Source organism: Temnothorax nylanderi, unplaced genomic scaffold (assembly GCF_030848795.1).
Source record: "Temnothorax nylanderi isolate EJ_2023f unplaced genomic scaffold, tnyl_v1.0 TNYL_tig0224_pilon, whole genome shotgun sequence".
Classification (NCBI taxonomy): domain Eukaryota; kingdom Metazoa; phylum Arthropoda; class Insecta; order Hymenoptera; family Formicidae; genus Temnothorax; species Temnothorax nylanderi.
Genome location: NW_027249286.1, coordinates 183,522 through 204,802, shown reverse-complemented (window position 1 = coordinate 204,802; position 21,281 = coordinate 183,522). Strand labels below are relative to the sequence as shown.

At 32.8% G+C, this 21,281-nt stretch overlaps 3 protein-coding genes and 1 long non-coding RNA gene across 6 annotated transcripts in view; 1 reads left to right on the top strand and 3 right to left on the bottom strand.

Annotated features, from left to right (window-relative positions):
• The window catches only part of LOC139779410 (glycosyltransferase 25 family member), a 109,239-nt gene extending 102,159 nt beyond the window's left edge, over positions 1-7,080 (bottom strand). Inside the window, exon 1 of the mRNA XM_071717758.1 lies at positions 6,751-7,080. Coding sequence (XP_071573859.1) covers positions 6,751-6,965 — 215 coding nt within the window. The 5' untranslated portion in view covers positions 6,966-7,080. The remainder of the gene's footprint in view (positions 1-6,750) is intronic.
• Positions 7,081-7,283: 203 nt separating this feature from the next.
• On the bottom strand, positions 7,284-10,241 carry Mtdna-helicase (mitochondrial DNA helicase). Its single transcript, XM_071717756.1, has 8 exons — positions 9,992-10,241; positions 9,536-9,896; positions 9,185-9,426; positions 8,425-9,106; positions 8,068-8,312; positions 7,901-7,995; positions 7,609-7,825; positions 7,284-7,535 (listed from the first exon to the last, which is right to left on the bottom strand). Exons 2-8 carry the CDS (start codon positions 9,792-9,794, stop codon positions 7,380-7,382), a joined length of 1,896 nt encoding a protein of 631 aa, XP_071573857.1. The 5' UTR covers positions 9,795-9,896; positions 9,992-10,241; the 3' UTR covers positions 7,284-7,379.
• Positions 10,242-11,476: 1,235 nt separating this feature from the next.
• LOC139779401 (uncharacterized) lies at positions 11,477-12,420 on the top strand. The gene is made up of 2 exons (XR_011719884.1): positions 11,477-11,921; positions 12,172-12,420. It is a non-coding gene; the product is annotated as an uncharacterized lncRNA (long non-coding RNA).
• Positions 12,421-14,651: 2,231 nt separating this feature from the next.
• Positions 14,652-20,154, bottom strand: LOC139779400 (uncharacterized). Of its 3 annotated transcripts, XM_071717754.1 has the most exons (15): positions 19,718-20,153; positions 19,413-19,616; positions 19,221-19,334; positions 19,039-19,152; positions 18,857-18,970; positions 18,493-18,786; positions 18,281-18,408; positions 17,983-18,196; positions 17,527-17,899; positions 17,247-17,408; positions 16,948-17,166; positions 16,381-16,533; positions 16,123-16,294; positions 15,837-16,034; positions 14,652-15,442 (listed from the first exon to the last, which is right to left on the bottom strand). In XM_071717754.1, the coding sequence occupies exons 1-9, from the start codon at positions 19,823-19,825 to the stop codon at positions 17,795-17,797; spliced, it is 1,395 nt and encodes a 464-aa protein (XP_071573855.1). In that variant the 5' UTR covers positions 19,826-20,153; the 3' UTR covers positions 14,652-15,442; positions 15,837-16,034; positions 16,123-16,294; positions 16,381-16,533; positions 16,948-17,166; positions 17,247-17,408; positions 17,527-17,794. The 3 variants fall into 3 exon arrangements, with proteins under 3 accessions (XP_071573855.1, XP_071573856.1, XP_071573853.1); XM_071717755.1 differs by having other exon boundaries at positions 16,948-17,408; positions 17,749-17,899; positions 19,718-20,154; XM_071717752.1 differs by having other exon boundaries at positions 16,948-17,408.
• Positions 20,155-21,281: the final 1,127 nt, after the last annotated feature.

Sequence of the window (21,281 nt, the reverse complement as noted above, 5' to 3'; positions counted from 1 at the left end):
CGTACAAAAAAAGATCCATCGAAAGTTTATTTTAGTAATGCAAATACGGATGCAGAATGACAAGAAGAGCAGCAACAGTAGTTGCCGGATCTTGCGAGAGATGGCGAGCAATCGAACAAGGACAGATGTCATTTCGTTAGACAAAGACAGATATAGGGAAAACAAAATTAGAAAGGTTGACATTATCGACATCGAGGAAGTTCGCCTGTCACTGCAGGATCCCCTTAAAGCTTATTAAATTTCCTTTAAAATGACCTACTACATTTTTCAATTCTGCCCATAGACTTCCGATAATCACACAAAATAAATGTGGTATCGCATAATTGGGGACTTCCTATATAAATCCTACAAAATTCGCACAACATTACTAATGCCTGGAACTGTTTAGAAATTGCTTCAATATGCTCAGAACTATACGATATTTTATATAAGCCAGAACTCCGAGATTTCGTACAGCGTCTCACCCATATACCTGTAAATGCGTCTTCTTCGGGCGATAAAAATTATTTAAAAAATGAATAAATAATGCTTATCGTCAGAACTCTTTAGAAAACGTTAGAACACGTCCAGAACTACACGAGAATTATAATAAAACTCACAAAACTGTTAAAAATCGTACAGCGTCTCACCCCATTCTCTCAAAGTACTCGATTCTCGGGCGTTATTAATTTATTTAAAAATTATACAACATTGCTAGTGCCGGGAACTCTTTAGAAAATGCTTCTATATGCTCAGAACTACTCGAAAAATATTTTACATAAACTGAAACTCCGAGATTTCGCACAGCGTCTCACCTTCTTCCGTCATGATGACTTTTCGGGTAATATTAATTTTTTAAATATAACACAAAGATCCTAACGCTCTGAACTCTTTAGAAAATGCTTCAATATGCTCAGAACTACTCGAAAAATATTTTATATAAATCGGAACTTCGAGATTTCAACTGGCGTCTCAACTCGGTATACTCATTACATTGTTATTTTGTTTTTAGTACCTTATAATTATTTTTTTTTGCTTTTATGTGGCAGAACTCTTTATAGAACTGTTATAGAACTATAGATCTCGCAAAATCTGATAAGATATAGCGGCGGAACTCGTGTAGGACAAAGTAAGACGCTGCGTGAACCTAGCGTCTCAGTCAGTGTTGTTAGACGGGCCGGTTTTTCCGCGCATGCGCGGACCTATTAGTACTGGAAAGAGGTTCTATTAGTCGCCCATACAAAATTGTTTAAAAATTGTGGAAAATTTTAATATATTTAATATACATATATGTATACGAAAATATAAATATTAAAAATTCAATAATCTGTATTTAATAATAAAAAATTTTAATAATAAAAAATCAGTTTAAAAAACAGGAAGAAAGGTGATATAATTTATGAAATAAAAGAACTTGTAAATAAAAGTAAAATATTTTATTTGGCAGAATCTTATAGAATATTAACATTCGTTGCAAGGCACAGTGGGCCAAAACGGCAATCTAGCTGGACAAAAGTAGTAATTTTGTTTTCATCGTTAAACAAATATTCTCAAGTGTTCTAAAATAGAAAGTAAACATGTACAAAGTATATCAGTTTAATTTGATAACATTTAATATACAGGGTGTTCCTTAAAAACCATCCACTAACTACATCGCGCTATTCCTTATCAAAGTCGTAATCTTTAATTAGGTAAAAACTTAACAAACGTTTTGGCCTGCCATTTTTAGACTATTCTCATTGTGTGTCAGTGTGTTAAATTAAGCAAATTACATATATCGAAAAATTATAATTATAACAGCAGTACATGTATGCATTGATCGCAATATAATTTTCGAATTAACTAAAATTAAACCTAAATTGAAACAAATAATAAAATAATAAAAAAATTATAAAATAATAAAATACAATGCAATTGTAGTTCGCCAGTACGATAATAAAACTAAGACGTATGAATCGGCCTAACTGGCAATAATTTATTATCGTGACGATTCGACCATATTGGTTTTGGTCCGATTAATCGTCAAGACGTTTATAATCTTTGATACTTATATGTATAAGCATCTCATTTTTTAAATAATTTAAATTAAATTAAATTAATAATTTTAATCGCAATAAATTTAATAATTTAATTTAATTTAAATTATTTTAAAAATGAGATTCTTATATATGTATATAGGTATACATATATATATCTATATATATAAGTATCAAAGATTATAAATGTCTTGACGATTAATCGGACCAAAACCAATGGTCGAATCGTCACGATGATAAATTATTGCCAGTTAGGCCGATTCATACGTCTTAGTTTTAATAAAATACAAAATAAAAAATAATTAATTAAAAACTAAAAATAAACAGAAACAAATTAAAATACTAAATAATTTTATTTCAGTATTAAACTGAAATAAACTAAAATAATAAAATTAAAAATAAATCAAAATAATAAAAATCTTTCAGTTAACAAATAAAATAAAAATTAAAATCTTAATTACTACTGTTACTTTCATTAAAGTATTCACTATCGCAACTATCGCACGATTAATTTTGATCGAAGATGGTAGTCGTTAAAGATTTTTAGTGTATCAATAATATAAATAATATAAACTTGTGATATTTCCTTCTAAATCAATTTCGAGATATTTATGAAAAACCATAGATAGATGTCAATATCAAGAGACACGGTAGTCTCGCCAAGTACACGCGCAGCGCGAGACCGTCTCGTGTATCTTTACGCAAACGGACGAGTTGCGAGTTCTAAAAAACGCTGTATCTATGAAACCGGCACTTAGTGGCAGCTAGTTTTAAAAGGATAAAACTCAGAAATGTCTAAGGAATAACATGCTGGTAAAATGACGGCAGCAATCCGCAGCGTTTTTTTTGTAGACCTTTCTAAATTTCATACTTTGAAAATTTCATAATTAAACATCGGCAATGTTTGACTTAAAATACCGCTATTATTAAAAAACTATTATTAAAATTTGTTAATAAAATTTAAAAATATATACCTTTCTCTATATTTATCTAATTTAAAGTTTTAATATTCTTCAATATAAGCAGAATACTTCTTTATTTCTCAAGCGCTGCTAAAGTAATGATTTAACGTTTTGCGAGATGACATTTATACGACGTATTCAAATGATTGTTATAACACAACTACAAGTGTAAATGGTAAATATTTTGTAGAAAATGAACTATCCGATATCTTTCTTAGAAATATAATCGTTTATTTTAAGAAATATTAATTTTCGAAAATCGACTTTTGTCCAGCTAGATTGCCGTTTTGGCCCACTGTGCAAGGGTAAGGAAAACTGCCAAAAACCTTACCAGTATTCATAAAATAAAAGTACATTTTGTTATAAAATGGTATAAGCATTAATATAAAAACAAAAATAATATTGAAATATTTGTTTCATGGAAAATAAAAAATTAATAACATTTTAAAATTACATAAACAGTATTTAAATATTTAATAATCAAATAAAAGTAAAATATGCATTTTAAAACAAACGTATTAAATACTATTAAATAACATAAAAATAAAATTTTATTTATTATTAAAAAAAAAATAATGTTAATATTTACTTATATATTAACATAAATAACATAAATAACATAAATAATTTCCGTATAAAATGCTCTTTGGTTTCAACTTAAATTCTGAAATCATACAAATGATATTAATAATAATAATGACTAGCATGCATTGGAAAATATTGGCTAGAGATGTGTGACTCTAAGCAAAATAATAATAAAAAAATAAAAACAAAATTATTATTTCTTATCAGATATGTTTGTATGTCCATATAAATTTTGTGAATTATGCAGTTCAAGATGCCTAGGATCAGTTTCAAAATTAATACAATTAATGCTTTCAGCTCGAAAGGTTGACCGAACTACGCAAATTGCAGAAACAGTATCGTTAGATAATCGGTTTCTTTTTTTATTTTTTACATCGGTTACTATAGAAAAAATTCGTTCGGCCTTGGCATTTGAATGAGGAAAACAAAGAACTACTTCGACAAATAACTTTAAATTTGGAAAGATTTTTTCCTCATTAAAATCTTTATATTCTACTATTTTACCCCACATATCATCAATGTCTAATAAACATGTCACAAAATTTATATGGACATACAAACATATCTGATGAGAAATAATAATTTTGCTTTTATTTTTTTATTATTATTTTGCTTAGAGTCACACATCTAGCCAATATTTTCCAATGCATGCTAGTCATTATTATTATTAATATCATTTGTATGATTTCAGAATTTAAGTTGAAACCAAAGAGTATTTTATACGGAAATTATTTGTTATTTATGTTAATATATAAGTAAATATTAATATTATTTTTTTTTAATAATAAATAAAATTTTATTTTTGTGTTATTTAATAGTATTTTATTTAATAGTATTTAATACGTTTGTTTTAAAATGCATATTTTACTTTTATTTGATTATTAAATATTTAAATACTATTTATGTAATTTTAAAATGTTATTAATTTTTTATTTTCTATATGAAACAAATATTTCAATATTATTTTTGTTTTTATATTAATGCTTATACCATTTTATAACAAAATGTACTTTTATTTTATGAATACTGGTAAGGTTTTTGGCAGTTTTCCTTACCCTTGCAACGAATGTTAATATTCTATAAGATTCTGCCAAATAAAATATTTTACTTTTATTTACAAGTTCTTTTATTTCATAAATTATATCACCTTCCTTCCTGTTTTTTTAACTGATTTTTTATTATTAAATTTTTTTATTATTAAATACAGATTATTGAATTTTTAATATTTATATTTTCGTATACATATCTATATGTATATTAAATATATTAAAATATATTAAACAATTTTGTATGGGCGACTAATGGAACCTCTTTCCAGTACTAATAGGTCCGCGCATGCGCGGAAAAACCGGCCCGTCTAACAACACTGGTCTCAGTTTGTACTGACGCGTTTTTTGGCTTTAATGGCCAGAACTATTTGTTTAAACTATCAGGAACTCTAGAACTATTAAAAAGGAAGTCAGAACTCTTAATAGTTTGTGAGTTTCCGCAAAATGAGACGCTAGCTTCACATACACGACTTCCGATAGGTTAAAAATCTATTGCCTATGTTATTTCCTGTTCCTATTGCCTGTTGCCTGGCATTGTGCAAGGGCCTTTACACTGTGTCTTCTGTGTCTCTTGCTGGAAAGTAGAGTCCTAAATAATAAGAGAAGCGCATCCGGCGGCTCGCTTGCTGATTGGCTGACCGCGACCACCAATTACAACCGAGAGTGATGGGTCATGTTCCAAAACTCACTGTGGGTAACTAAAATCTATAGTTTACGACTGCGTTTACATGACACCGTTAATCGGGTTTTATAACATCGGTAGTTGTCAGGAAGACCAATCGTAATCATTCTTCAGAAGAATGGAATAGCTGTGATTGACCGGCCTAAGAACTACCGATGTTATAAAACCCAATTAACGGTGCCGTGTAAACGTAGTCTACGTCACGTACATACACTCGCGGACAGAAAGGTTGTCCGACTTATACACCCGTATTCATACTATGAATACGGCTCAAAGTCGGACAACCTTTCGGACAACCTTTCTGTCCGCGAGCATACACTATAGCATTTTAGTTAACTAGAATGAGTTTTGGAACATGACCATGGTCCCGCAGCTGATTCCATGTGCGAAGTAACGTGTATTATGTGAGTGAGAAAGATTAATGTTTATAATATTATTAACAAATCTTATTTCACGTTGATTACAATAATGGAACTAAAACAAAATCATTTCTGAATGATCAAATTGTGTCTGATATACAGAGGTTACTTTGTTTAGCGGTCAGCTGCGGGCTCAATAGGAACCATGGAGGGGGTAAGGAATGCGCTTCTCTTTTTATTATTTAGGACTCTACTGGGCTGCGTACGAAAACGTCACCCGAGTGCACACGAGTATGCTCCCTTCTCTTTCTATCTCAGCGAGTTAGAAGGAGAAGGGAGTATACCCGTGTATACCGGGCTGCGTTCCAAAATTCACTCTAGTTAACTAAAATGCTATAGTGTACGTGACGTAAACTATAGATTTTAGTTACCCAGAGTGAATTTTGGAACGCAACCCCCGGGTGAAGGCCATCGCACACAAAATTGCATAGCTTAGCATAAGCGTAACATAAGACCGCTAAACCAATGAGCATCCAGCATAAAGTCGCCATATTGATTTACATAAGGTGCTCATTGGTCCAGCGGTCTTATGCTATGCTTATGCAGCCTATGCAATTTTGTGTGCGATGGCCTTGACGTTTTCGAACGCAGCCCTGGAAAGCACCCCTTGTCAGTGATTGTACCACTGTATTTTCGCATGCACCGGCGCCGTATCGATTGGCGGGTAACTTCAAGTTTATAAGTAAATTTGAAACCGCGACAGAGAGCAAACAAAAATGCGCATCAATGACAGAAAATCCCGATGGAATAATTGTTTCAAGGTATCTGTAATTAATTTCCTCATAATTGAGGCCATTTAATCTCATCCGACGATTATATTATAATTATTCAAATATCAGGCAATCCTTGACTTTTATAAGTAACGGGAGACGCGTGAATTCTTGTGTTGTTTTAGCGTCTAAATCGAACACACGCTGATTGATTCTTTAATTGTAATAACACATCGACACTGACAATTGTTACGTTGACGATTTTAAATAATCTCGCGGGTTTTACGATGTCGTTGCCGAAGGAGTGAGGTTATGTCTTGTCACTCACCATAAACTTATCCGCTTCTTCGGATAATCCTGTCGCTCCAGCAGACTCAGAAAATACGGCAAAGTGTGCGCCTTGTTCCTGACTAGGACACCGATCAGCACAGTCGGTTCTTTCGAGATCGCATTGCACGTAGCCAACAACGCGAGACCAACAACGGAATAAACAATTAAATATCCTCGAAGAATCATCGTGATGCGGATAGTAAATAGATACATTCTAATCACGCACGTATCTTTTCGCGTAGCCTATCAGAAATTCTAGATAGAAGAATGAAGATTACGCAAAGAGATGACCTGACGACATGATCTATTCTTCTCATCCTTTGCCTATTATCACTATCACAAGTGCGTAGGTGTGCGCGATCGATAAAACAGGAAATACGCAACATAAATCACATATCACATGGTTTTAACCAATCTTATGTCAAAAAATATATTTTTTTATACCTATTTTTCTATAATATATAAATATATAATATTGTATCTCTGAATTCTTTTTCTTTTTTGAGCTTTGTACAAAAAACATCTCAGAAATTCATACAAAATCTATACTTCACTATTAAAATATACATCGATTCTTACAGCAAATCTTTTTCAATATTTTGGTCGTATTTTGACTATAATCTTAATTCAATTTTTTACCGAAGGAATAGAAGTTTCTTTTGTTTCTTTTGTTTTATTCACTTCTTCTGATTTCACCTTTTTCTTTTGCACATAACTGAGTTTGGTTTTGTCAAATTCTAGAACCATTATACCCAAATCTCCGCTATATCTATTCTTCGCAACCTAGTGACACAAGATAAAATAACTCGTCATGTTGAAGATTAGAAAATATACCATCTAACAATTGCATATATACCTGCAAATATTTCTTTCCTTTTATACTAATAAGTCTTTTATCTTGTATAATCAATACATTATCGGCTTCTTGACTCGCTTTGGCGCTGCCAAAAATAGACAAAGTTGTCAATTCTTCATCTCGCTCCTTTCTCGGATGTATAACCAAAGTAACGTGGCAGTTATACTTTGTAGAAAAATTCCTGAACTCTGCTATGATCTTGTCCTGTTTCCAAAACCTATATGATATGCAATAATATATAAATATATAAATAAAATCAATTTTGCAAAAAGAAATAAAACATTCGTCTCACCTATCGGTCAATTCTTCTGACATACCCATCATAAACTGCATATTGTCAATTATCACATGAGCTATGTCATGCACATACGTTGCATGTTCAACTGCCTGAAATAAAAAAAGCGAAAAGTTACACATAATACCAATTTTTCTTTTATAGATAATGTTATATGATCTTACATCCATAACAACTTTGATGTTCTGCTGACCGTGAAAAGTCATAAAGTAAATTGGTAATTTGTTAAAAGCATCTGCATATGTGTTGAATTTGTCCAAGTTGTCTTCTAAAGACACCTCTGCCATTTGTTGTAGCATGGTTCTGGCTAGTCGAGCATTTCTGATTTCAAAACTGCCCCATAGTGTATTGACACCTTGCATTGCTAAATCTAGCGAATATTCACTCATAAATGTAGTTTTGCCACTGCCTAAAAGTTTATTAATGTGTAAAAATATATAATTTTATGAGCAGTATCCTCTCATGAAAGTAATTTAGTTATCTTCTTGTTTCAGTAGTCAGCTGTTCTATTATAATCTTACCAGTTGGGCCAGTTAGAATCGTAAACTCTCCTCTTCTGTGTCCTTTTAAAATTCGATTTAAAACAGGATATCTTTTCCACTTTACACCTTGGACTCTGTCTATATTTTGCAAATCGCATAATACATCTTGCCTGAGATCGTCGAAGGTAGTAATACTTTTATGCCAGATCGGTTGTGCGTTCGTCAAAATACTTTTAAGATCATAGCCTCTGTCAGCGGCTAGTTTTGGTCTAGGTTGCGTGTCGATTGGTCTCACAAAGTAACATCTCTTCTCATTTAATTTTTTAGCGAACTGTCTGGCTGTATACCAACTCGGTTCATCATTTCCAAACCACATAATTAATTTTTTAAAATTTTCGAAATTTGGCAACAACTGCTGTGGTAAATTCTGCAAATTGTATGGCAAGCAGACAATCACATTTGCTGCCTTTTGAGATGCTATTGCTAACAAATCATGTATTGTTGGCACAACCACTGCAGTCCCATCGCTTCTAGTACCTTTTTGCTTATAAATGATAAATCCACCAACGTTACAAATAGGTACAGTTTGTTCTAATTCTGGTTCACTAGAAAGGGTTTTATAACCCACGACATTGCCAAAAGCAATTAATGGAAAATATAGTAATGCTGGTGAAGTCGCATATACACCATTTAACTGTAAGATGTCCTCTTGTGAAATTCTCTGTAACAATTTTCTTTAATGTATAACACTCACATATATATGAACAATGAAATCTATATGTTAATTTAAATATCTTACTGGAAGGGAGAACATATTAATAATTCTTTCATATGACTCTGATGACAAATTTGCAATTTGCTGATTGGATTTTATTATGTCATTCCATTGTGAGACATAATTTTCTTGAGCTTTTATAGCATTTCTCAAAGTTTCCAATTCTTTTTGCGTATTATTTGTTTTGATCAGTTTTGTTAATAACAAAAATTTCTCCAATATATTCCATTCTCCTTTAGAATTACATTTATCACATACAAAGTATCCTGGAATAAACAAGTTTTTACAAGATAAAATTATTTTTATTTTATCTATTTGCATACCTTTTATCAAAAATATTTATCTTATTATACATTTTACGATGTTTTTCTTTACCTGTTGTCTTATTAATATAAATCTTTGACTTTTTAGATTTTTCAGAGTCACATATAGGACATTCGACGATTATACATGCATGTCCTTCGACGGTGACAATATGCTTTTGCTTTAGACTATGTTTTATTTGAAATAATGATACCCCAGGTATCGGATCATTTATAGTGCTACTATTAGTTACATACAAACGACGATAAAACATCAGAAATTTATCATATTTTTCTGTAGTCAAAGAACGCACCAATAATTTTAAAGACATTATTTTTCTTATCTAATTGGAGCTTCATCGACATTGAAATTAGTTCTAGTAGCATTGAAATTGCTTTCATCGATAATAAAGGCTGATATTTCATCAGTCTAGCTGTAAAAGAATTTTATTTACGGCATAATATTTAGTTCTGTAAGTGTTGTCACAATACAATTCGTTGTCCAAAGTATTATTCAGCGAATAATTACAAGTTTCTCGCAAGAGCATCACTATTGTTTACATCGTTCGTCGAGTGTAATAATGATTACACGAGACAAACAATAACTTGATATAATTATCGAAATTCGAAGTTGACATCCTTATTGACGTTTTCAGAACGAATGACATTTATACGCCTTGTTGTCCTTATTGATGCTGATCTGTAACAAACTAACAAATGAAAAATCAGCGTGTGGAGCACGTGTACAGTATAACCTGTATAACCAGGCTCATGTTCCAAAACTCACTCTAGGTAACTAAAATCTATAGTTTACGTCACGTACATTATAGCATTTTAGTTAACTAGAGTGAGTTTTGGAACACAGCCCAGTATGTTCACTCAACCCTTTTTTGTGGTTTGCGCCGATCCGTACTGCGCATCGGCATTATTTTTGGGGGAACCAATCAGAGAATTTTTGTATGTGCAGTAGTGCAAAGTCGGTGTGACGCGCAAAATTTTGACCTCTATGAAGTTGGCCGGACAACTTCAACGTATCGAACTTTCATTAATTGGTATCGATTGGTGGTCGTTTGGGGGTCTTTGGTAGTCTAGTCCGATCGTTTGGTGGTTAGCCGTTTTCCTGTAAAATCAAAATGAAATTTCCGGTGTGAAGTTAGCCGGACAATTTTTTTTTCAACCAATTTAACTTTTTTATAGCTCATTCGACGCGGAATCGTTTGGTGGTCACGAATATCACCAGTAAAACGTTTGGTGGTCAACCATTTTCCCAGAAAATAGAAAAAACCGTATGCGCATAATGCCGGACATATCACCTCTGTGCCATTAATCAGGAAAGTTGTATTTGTCACCCAAATTGACTTTGATAGGACTCATTCGACGCGGAATCGTTTGGTGGTCACGAATATCGTTATTAAAACGTTTGGTGGTCAACCGTTTTCCCAGAAAATAGGAAAAACCGTACTCTCACGCCATTGGTCGTACGACTCCGTGACGTTAGCTCGGTAATTTGATGGATAAACATTATTTATCAATCAAATTGACTTTCATACGGCTCATTCGACGCGGAATCGTTTGGTGGTCACGAATATCATTGTTAAAACGTTTGGTGGTCAATCGTTTTCCTAAAAAATAGAAATAACCGTACGCTCACGCCATTGGTCGAATGACCCCGTGACGTTAGCTCGGTAATTTGATGGATAAATATTATTTATCAATCAAATTGACTTTCATACGGCTCATTCGACGCGGAATCGTTTGGTGGTCACGAATATCGTCATTAAAACGTTTGGTGGTCAATCGTTTTCCTAAGAAATAAAAAAAACCGTACTCTCACGCTATTGGTCGTACGACTCCGTGACGTTAGCTCGGTAATTTGATGGATAAATATTGGGAGCTTTCCAGCAAGCGACACAAGTCGACACAAACGTCGTTCTATCTTTCTATTTTAGCAATGAGTAACAAAGACAAAACGACACTTGTGTCGACTTGTGTCGCTTGCTGGAAAGCTCCCATTATTTATCACCCAAATTGACTTTCATACGGCTCATTCGACGCGAAATCGTTTGGTGGTCACGAATATCATTGTTAAAACTATGGAGTCTGTATAAGGAGACCGATCTCCATACTTGAAAAGTGAAACCGAAATTTGAAACTCTATCAGTACCAAATATGACCACGTGCAGCGCTAGTAACGTTGATCTACCGGAAATATATTTTACACTCTTGATGAAGTTATAGTCCGAGATCCAAGTTCTTATGCCGTATGTCATTATAAATTACATGTTTTTTAAATAGCAGAATAAAAATTTGGAGCACTCCAGAACTAGCTCATGACTTACATGTCAGGAATCGGGAAAAACGCAACATAATCTAAAATATATATCTCGCAGAAACCAACGTGAGAAAATATAACGCGTTATTACTACGTAAGGATATAAAATACATGTAAAAAAATTGAGGTGAGTACTCAAAATGCAAAATTATATATTTATAAGTTATGCAAGGAAAAGTTATTTTGTTGTGAATCCTCATATATCAATTATTATTAATTAAATATTTATATAAGAAATTAAATGCCAATATTAGTGGCTGTACAGGTTATGATCTCGCGTAACGTTTAAAAATATTTTAATTAATATGATTTATTTTATCAAATATTGTATTTTTTTACCCTTTTAAAATTGTTAATGGTTGGCTATTTTCTTACAGAACTACATTGAACTACAATTCTTCCGGAAAAAAAGGAATTATTGAAAATGGAAGGTGATAATATGTATGAAAATGTGGACTATGATAAGGGAAAAGGATTAAAATTCTCTGAATTGAAACAGAATATACAATCGCTTAAAAAACCACCTAATTGGGGAATATGTGTTTACGATACAGGGTTAATTATTATACAAATACGGGAAGATCTGACGGACGGATTTAAAATAATTATCAATGATAATATGGAAATTAAGTTTCTTCATCGTAATGAGTTTCTATCATGGATGACTTTAAAAAAATCAAACTAGCACAGTAAACAACTGTGCCGCAAACACGTAGAACTACGTCTACTGCACAGTATGGGCACAGCAACAACTGTGCCGCAATCAACACGTAGCACTACGTCAACTGTCAATGATGATGATTGACGTGATCAAGGAAGGCCAAGGCCCACACCGGGATGTAGCGCCGAGTTCATCATCAGTGACAGTTAACGTAGTTCTACGTGTTTGCGGCACAGTTGTTACTGTGCCTGTTTGATTTATATTTTTGTTTATTTTTTAAGCTACAACGTAGAACTACGTCAACTGTCACTGATGATGAACTCGGCGCTACATCCCGGTGTGGGCCTTGGCCTTCCTTGATCACGTCAATCATCATCATTGACAGTTGACGTAGTGCTACGTGTTGATTGCGGCACAGTTGTTGCTGTGCCCATACTGTGCAGTAGACGTAGTTCTACGTGTTTGCGGCACAGTTGTTTACTGTGCTAGTTTGATTTTTTCAAACATAAATTTATTTTAAAGAAATAAAACAATAAATGTTTTTCTATATTTACTTTTATGTCAGAAAACATAAGTGTGTGTGTGTATGTGTGTGTGTGTGTGTGTGTGTGTATTTGTGTGTGTGTGTTTTTGTTTGTGTGCACGCGCGGGCGAGTGTATATAGGGGTGTGCGTGCGTACATGCATATTTATGCAAAATTAAATATTTTTCTTTAAAACCATGCTTAATATTTTGTCAATCCTCTTTATTATTCTTATCGCTGAACTCTAAATTTTAATTTGTGTGTGTGTGTGTGTGTGTGTGTGTGTGTGCGCGCGTGCGCGCGTATATGCTACTATATCTAAACGGTAAAAATAAAGAGTTCGGACTCGTTTTATCATAAATAGGAACTTCTTACGCTTTAAAATGAGATGTCAACATTTATTTTTATCAACGTCGCCTAAACTTCTTAAAGCGTATTTGTGTTTGTGAATTAGTGTGTGTGTGTGTGTTTTTGTTTGTGTGCACGCACACAATCATGCTTAATATTTTGTAAATCCTCTTTATTATTGTTATCGCTGAATTCTATATTTTGATTTGAAAGTATGTGTGTGTGTGTGTGTGTGTGTGTGTGTGTGTGTGTGTGTGTGTGTGTTGTGTGTTTGTGCGTGTATGTAAGGGTGTACGTACGTGAATACATGTGTGCGCAAAATTAAATATTTTATCTTAAAAACCATGCTTATTATATGTATAAATTAATTTAAGAATATTTTATGTATAAAATAGCCGAGAAGGTAATAAAGCTATCTCTCTCTCTCTCTCTCTCTCTCTCTCTCTCTCTCTCTCTCTCTCTCTCTCTCTCTCTCTCTCTCTCTCTCCTCTCTCTCTCTCTCTCTCTCTCTCTCTCTCTCTCTCTCTCTCTCTCTCTCTCTTTCTCTCTCTCTCGGGAGTTCTTAAGCTTTAAATTGAGATGTCAATGATTACTCTACGATTATTAGTTTCGAAGATATAAACGTTCAAAGTGTGACATGTTTTCGTTGCATCTACAAGAAATTTAACTAAACTTTCTAACGCTACTGTATCTAAACGGTAAAAAATAGAGAGTTCGGACTTGTTTTATCATAAATGGGACTTCTTAAGCTTTAAAATGAGATGTCAACGATTACTCTACAATTATTAGTTTCGAAGATATAAACGTTCAAAGTGTGACATGTTTTCGTTGCATAGTCGCGTTCAATTGTTTCATCCGTGGGTACCCTCCCTACCGCGGAGAAAGACGTAGTTCTACGTCAAAAAATTTGTTCTATACAACATCTTTCGAAAATCATTGATATATTGAACCAACTTCCATTTGAAATACTGCGTTTATCAGAAAATTGTAAAACTTATAACTTTTGGGAGTTATCGCATTGAAAATTTATTAGAAATACTAACTCTACAGTTACTAAAATAGTAACTTTATAAAACAATTGTACATATTTATTACAAAGAAAAATAACTGACATATAATACATAGACATCATCGCTATATATACATCATAGCTATATTATTGTATCAAAGCTATATTATTAACTATCATTACTTATAAGTTATACAATCCAGCAATTGTGTTTTGTGTATTTATATATTTTCGTATATCCTAAATAATGATTTATATCTGACTGTATTATTTTTTGTCTGTATGCGATTTAGGTTTAAAAAATCATATACAAGTGTATTATTAAAATAAATTTTATTAAATTTATAAATACAAGATACCCGCTTACAATTTCGAGTCTTTTCTTGCCTTTTTGGTCTTTTCTTTGAGCTTTGCTGCTGTGTTAAAATTATGAGCTTTACTCATAAAGTTAGCTCGCATTATTAAATAAAAATTAATGAGTCGCTTGGTTAATTCTTTATTATGCATATCACATCCAACGAGTGGCAATTTCACCTCTTGCAAAGCGTAACACACATGAAAAAAAGTATCAGCCTGGAAGCATTCGTCACGAACGGTAGTCAAAATTATTTCTTCTATTTCTGTTACCAAATTTCGCAAGTATTGCGATGGATACTTCAAAGATCTAAGCGACAGCAGTTTAATCATTTGGTTTGCCTCAATATCTGCGTCGTGAAGTGATTGCAAGCTGTTCAAACAGTCTTCGCAGGATGTCCATTTTTGACTTTTATGCACAATATACCCTGCCATATATGCTGTTATATATTGCGCTGAATTCTTTTCTTGCAATTCTTGTGCATCTGAAGTTTTGGCTATGGAGCAATTATTGATCTCACTGTTTTCAATAATGCTATCTAATATACTTAAAAATTCCTTTTTGCCGGTTGTTTCTTTAGAAATATTATCTACGGTTAGTAACGCCGATAACATTTCCCCACCGCTGACATTGCTGCCTTTGCAAGGTTTTATTAAAGAATATGTAGACATGAGTCGAAACATATGGCCGAAAAGAATTGCATCTGGATGATCGTTTGATCCGCAAACTCCTCTAGCTAGACCGAAAAAACGCTAAAACATATATTACTCATTATTAAATAAAATACATTTTTATAAAAATAAAAAATATATTAAGTGTTTTTTATTTAAACGTATTCTGATCGATCCAGAGTTAATCGTTTAATCTGTCGTAGGTTACTAGATACAGGATTAGAAGCTAGATTTTTAATTATACTCGCAAGAGAAACGTATGCGCAGTTATACGGATAGCTATAAAATCAACTTGCAACTTTTCTGTAGGTATTTGCGCATACGTTTCTCTTGCGAATACATTCAAGAATTAAACTCCAACCTATTTCAGCTTGGACATGTTGCTAGGGAGATACGATTAATCTTAACTCTATCAAAATCTGTTTAATCGAAAACGCTAAAAGCTTAATTATAATTAAAAGTCTTTTATACTCACTTCCAGCGCATCTTGGCTTAATCGAGCAGTCAATAAATATTCATAATTACATTCGTAGTATAAAAACTCTACGATTTCAAGTGTCGCTCTTAATGTGATCTTTAATCCCAGCGATGTATTGTGCGTTAGATAAATGTAATCTAGTTTTTTCGTTTCCGTTTCCCATTCGTTTAAAAATTGAATAAATTGTTGTATATGCTGTAAGATAAGATTTTTAAAATATTTGACGCGATGCGTGATGCGGTCAATGGAAATTTAGTTTTAATTATTTATTTGATGACATTACCTCATAATTTTTAGAATTTAATTTTAAAGCTTCTCCCGATGTTCGCGATGTCATAATTGAAATCAAGGTGTCTACTCGATTAATAAACTTCACTGTAGATTCACAATTAGCTAAATCCGGGTGTTTAGATTGTAATAATGTCATCGCAGCTGCTAAACGTTGTGAAAAAAAACTGGCAAAAAAAAATTTAAAACATAAATTTTATACTGTAGACTGTAAACAATTTTTGAGTTCAAAATAAACTATCACAAAAAATACCTGAAATGCCAAAGCTACGTTCATTTTTTGATAATATTTTGGGTTTATATGAGCAGCTGACAATTTATAAGATATCTTCAGCGCAAAAGAGTCGGTATGCTCTAGTTCTAGCAAAGCCTTCCAACACTTTTTTTGTACAATACCATCAGGTGTCTGTAAATAACATCAATAATATCAAACATTGATAGAGAAATATCCAAGATAAACAGAAACATAAAATGCAGCATATTATTCATACATTGTGATGTAATTAAAGCAGCATAAAATAAAACATACTTATTTATAATTTTAAGCTGACTTTAATTTCATACAAAATGCATAAATTAGCATGCACTAATATATTTGTCAGCATACTGTTGCAATTTTTACAGCATATTGTCGCAATTTTGACAGCATCAGAAGATTCTTTTACTTGCTACTAACACACATATCATATATGAGGACGCATCTTTCAGTATTGATGCATTTTCAATTTAAAATTTTCATCATTATGCAGGCAGTATGCTGACACATGTCTATCTGAGATAGTTACACAAAATTTTAATAAATTAAAAAGTTTTATTGTACCAATATTTCCTCGTGCTTAACTACCCAATTTCGAAAATTTTTTATAAGATGTGGGAAATCTGAGCAAAACCATAATCGTCGTTCCGAATCGCAAGGATGTACGCAGCTAATATTTTCTTCACTAATCCCAAAATTAGTCCACATCGCTTGATTCCATTGAGCACCATCGGTTGTTATCACATCGCAAAAAAATCCAGCGTTCTCCAAATATGTAATGCACTCCAATATTAAGTTAGTCAGCACATTGCTTCGTGCACATCCTTTGCTCAAAAAACAAGCGAGTGCTTGTACCCATTTACCTCGAAAAGGTTGGAACATGAAGACCAAAGCATGATCTCCAGGTTCATTTTTCTGAGCTTCATCAGTGTATTCACCTAGATCGACGAATCCTTGAAATTGACATGTATCGCGGTTGAAACGAAAACCTTCTGTCAATTTCATTTCATCGATAAGTAACGATCCTAGAAAATAATAGTTCAAAAATTTAACATACAATGTGTTTTATGTGACTATAAAATAGCTAAATTATATATATATAATTATAATAATAAATATTCTACATAACAAATAAAAAAATACCTCTTCTTTCAACAATGGACAACTGATTTGATTTTTCTTTAAGACATTGAAATGTCGCATCGTTAAATCCATATGCGCTATCTGTTTTTCGTATGTATTTATGAAGCGTGTCGACGTGAGGCAAAGCAAGAATATTACGCGAGCGGAGATGTTCGTATAATTTGCGATTTTTTATTCGCATTAATAAGCACTCGTAAATCCATTGTTTAGTATATCGCACACCTTTTTTTGGACACGCTGCAGCTTTGAAACATGCTCGCACGTTTTCCTATTGTTCCGGCGGTAGCGTTTCAATTTTTTCATTTAACAGTTTTTCCTGCGTGACTGCACATTTTACACGTAATTTTCCAATTTCGTTTTTCAATTTTTCAATCTGAAATAATTAACAAATATTATAATGTTTGAACAACTTTGAAATGTACAGAAATTGGTAGAAGATTTAACTTAAGATTTTACCTTAGATTGCATTCTTCTTCTTCGTTGTCTTTCCACTCTTACTATTTTCTGCTTGCGTCGATGTTTCTCTAGATATTTTATTGGCAACGTCTTTTCACGTATCTTGTTCAAACAATTTTTACGTTTTATCACACGGCAATAAACGCACCAGTAGTGTCCGTATCGTACTTTTGTTTTATTTGAATCAACAAACCCTAAACATTGCTTTGAGTACCTACATAAAAAATAAATAGAAAAAGTTAAAAAAATAGAGATTTATTCAATTTTAAAATTAAAGAAAATCTAAGAAAATATTTACTCTTGTGTAGCAATTCTTCCATTGCACAATAATAATGGTTCCAGTATTTTTATATTTTTTAAAAGTGTCTCCGTAGAATTCACGGCAGTTATTTCTGGCACATTTATTTGTTCATTATTAATATAAACCTAATTAATATAAAAACATATATTTAAAAAACTTTGTAAATAGTTAATGTAACTAATTATAATGTAATTATATAAATGTATTACTTTAATGGAATTTGAATTTGATTCCAAAACCATACGCTTTACAAAATATCCATTTAGCTTCCATATCCCGATTATAACATTATTGCCACATATCATATATGTCCATTTATCTGGCAATATTATATTTGCAATTTCTTCAACAATGTTCCATGTATCATGTATTACTGTGCATGGATTGGAATCAGTTGCTGTTGAAGTTCCAGATTCTGTATTAGCATCATCAATAAGATTAGATGATGTCGATTCCAATTGAGCATGAGCATCCAGAGTTATTGCAGTCTTTTCATGAGTCTCCTGTAAAAAATAAATTATAATTGCCTATATATTACCTTGATATACTAATAATCGTTATATACATACATACCTGATTATACGAATATGACGTTGAAGGTTCTGTACTGTAATCATAAAGATTTGATGATGTTGAATCCAATTGAGCATAATTATCCAGAGTTGTTACAGCCTTTTCATGAGTCTCCTGTAAAAAATAAATTATAATTGCCTATATTACCTTGATACACTAATAATCGTTACATACATACATACCTGATTATACGAATATGACGTTGAAGCTTCTGCACTGGAATCATAAAGATTTGATGATGTTGAATCCAATTGAGCATAATTATCCAGAGTTGTTACAGCCTTTTCATGAGTCTCCTGTAAAAAATAAATTATAATTGCCTATATTACCTTGATACACTAATAATCGTTACATACATACATACCTGATTATACGAATATGACGTTGAAGCTTCTGCACTGGAATCATAAAGATTTGATGATGTTGAATCCAATAGGTGAGCGTGATTATCTAGAGTTACAGCTTTTTCATTAGTCTCCTGTAAACAAAAGTAATTATATTTGTTTATAATACTTCTGTAACTTAAAAATAATATTATGTATATATCTCAAGATACCTGATCATACGAATGTGGAATTGCAGTTGATGACAAACGTATTTTCTGTTTGTTTGATGTAAAGATTGATCTATCATGAAGAAGCAATTTGTCTAGGAATAAAATATCGCCATCAGCAAAATGCTTGTCGCAAATAACTTCTGTATCAGTGAATGGTCTAGATCGTTTGAGAGCTTTTTGCCATTCCTGTCGTCGACGTGGATTCTGAAACAAATAATGTATAACAATTATAATATATTATATTAATCTTTATAATATAATATATATTAATCTTTTTATTATTTTTAAAAATATAAAATACATACTTTTGGTATAAAAAAAAATCTATGTTGTGGCAAGCCATGCTTTGCTGCATATCTTTCGTAAGCTGCCGATCCTGACTTGCATCCTGGATATGAACAAGTTCTTCCCATTTTTTTCGTTATTCACTAGCTTGTTCGTTTGCTCGTTCGTTTCTATCCTTCGCTTCTTCGTCTTTGAGTATAACCAAGTATAACCAAGATTTTCGACTATCATTTCCGGTAGATCAAAGTAGCCAGCGCCACAAGTGAGCAAATTTAGAACTGATAGTGGTCATAGATTTTGGTTTCAGTTTCGAAGCTATAATCAAGCTTAGTTCGGTCTCCTTATACAGACTCCATAGTTTTAACAATGATATTCGTGACCACCAAACGATTTCGCGTCGAATGAGCCGTATGAAAGTCAATTTGGGTGATAAATAATGGGAGCTTTCCAGCAAGCGACACAAGTCGACACAAGTGTCGTTTTGTCTTTGTTACTCATTGCTAAAATAGAAAGATAGAACGACGTTTGTGTCGACTTGTGTCGCTTGCTGGAAAGCTCCCAATATTTATCCATCAAATTACCGAGCTAACGTCACGGAGTCGTACGACCAATAGCGTGAGAGTACGGTTTTTTTCATTTCTTAGGAAAACGATTGACCACCAAACGTTTTAATGACGATATTCGTGACCACCAAACGATTCCGCGTCGAATGAGCCGTATGAAAGTCAATTTGATTGATAAATAATATTTATCCATCAAATTACCGAGCTAACGTCACGGGGTCATTCGACCAATGGCGTGAGCGTACGGTTATTTCTATTTTTTAGGAAAACGATTGACCACCAAACGTTTTAACAATGATATTCGTGACCACCAAACGATTCCGCGTCGAATGAGCCGCATGAAAGTCAATTTGATTGATAAATAATGTTTATCCATCAAATTACCGAGCTAACGTCACGGAGTCGTACGACCAATAGCGTGAGAGTACGGTTTTTTTTATTTTTTAGGAAAACGATTGACCACCAAACGTTTTAACAATGATATTGGTGACCACCAAACGATCCCGCGTCGAATGAGCCGTATGAAAGTCAATTTGATTGATAAATAATGTTTATCCATCAAATTACCGAGTTAACGTCACGGAGTCGTACGACCAATGGCGTGAGAGTACGGTTTTTCCTATTTTCTGGGAAAACGGTTGACCACCAAACGTTTTAATGACGATATTCGTGACCACCAAACGATCCCGCGTCGAACGAGCTGTATGAAAGTCAATTTGATTGATAAATAATGTTTATCCATCAAATTACCGAGCTAACGTCACGGAGTCGTACGACCAATAGCGTGAGAGTACGGTTTTTTTTATTTCTTAGGAAAACGATTGACCACCAAACGTTTTAATGACGATATTCGTGACCACCAAACGATTCCGCGTCAAACGAGCCGTATGAAAGTCAATTTGAGTGACAAATACAATTTTTCTGATTAATAGCACAGAGTCATACGACCAATGGCGTGAGCGTACGGTTTTTCCTATTTTCTGGGAAAACGGTTGACCACCAAACGTTTTAATGACGATAT

Bases quoted from the DNA above. Each gene is read 5' to 3' on its own strand.
- Mtdna-helicase (XM_071717756.1), bottom strand. From the start codon at position 9,794: ATGTCTTTAAAATTATTGGTGCGTTCTTTGACTACAGAAAAATATGAT. The intron at 9,427-9,535 runs GTAAAGAAAAAC...TGTTTATTCCAG, and splicing joins TTATATTAATAAGACAACAG to GATACTTTGTATGTGATAAA. The intron at 8,313-8,424 runs GTAAGATTATAA...ATAAACTTTTAG, and splicing joins GATTCTAACTGGCCCAACTG to GCAGTGGCAAAACTACATTT.
- LOC139779400 (XM_071717755.1), bottom strand. From the start codon at position 19,825: ATGGGAAGAACTTGTTCATATCCAGGATGCAAGTCAGGATCGGCAGCT. The intron at 18,971-19,038 runs GTATGTATGTAT...TATTTTTTACAG, and splicing joins CGTCATATTCGTATAATCAG to GAGACTCATGAAAAGGCTGT. The intron at 18,409-18,492 runs GTAATACATTTA...TATATTAATTAG, and splicing joins CAAATTCAAATTCCATTAAA to GTTTATATTAATAATGAACA.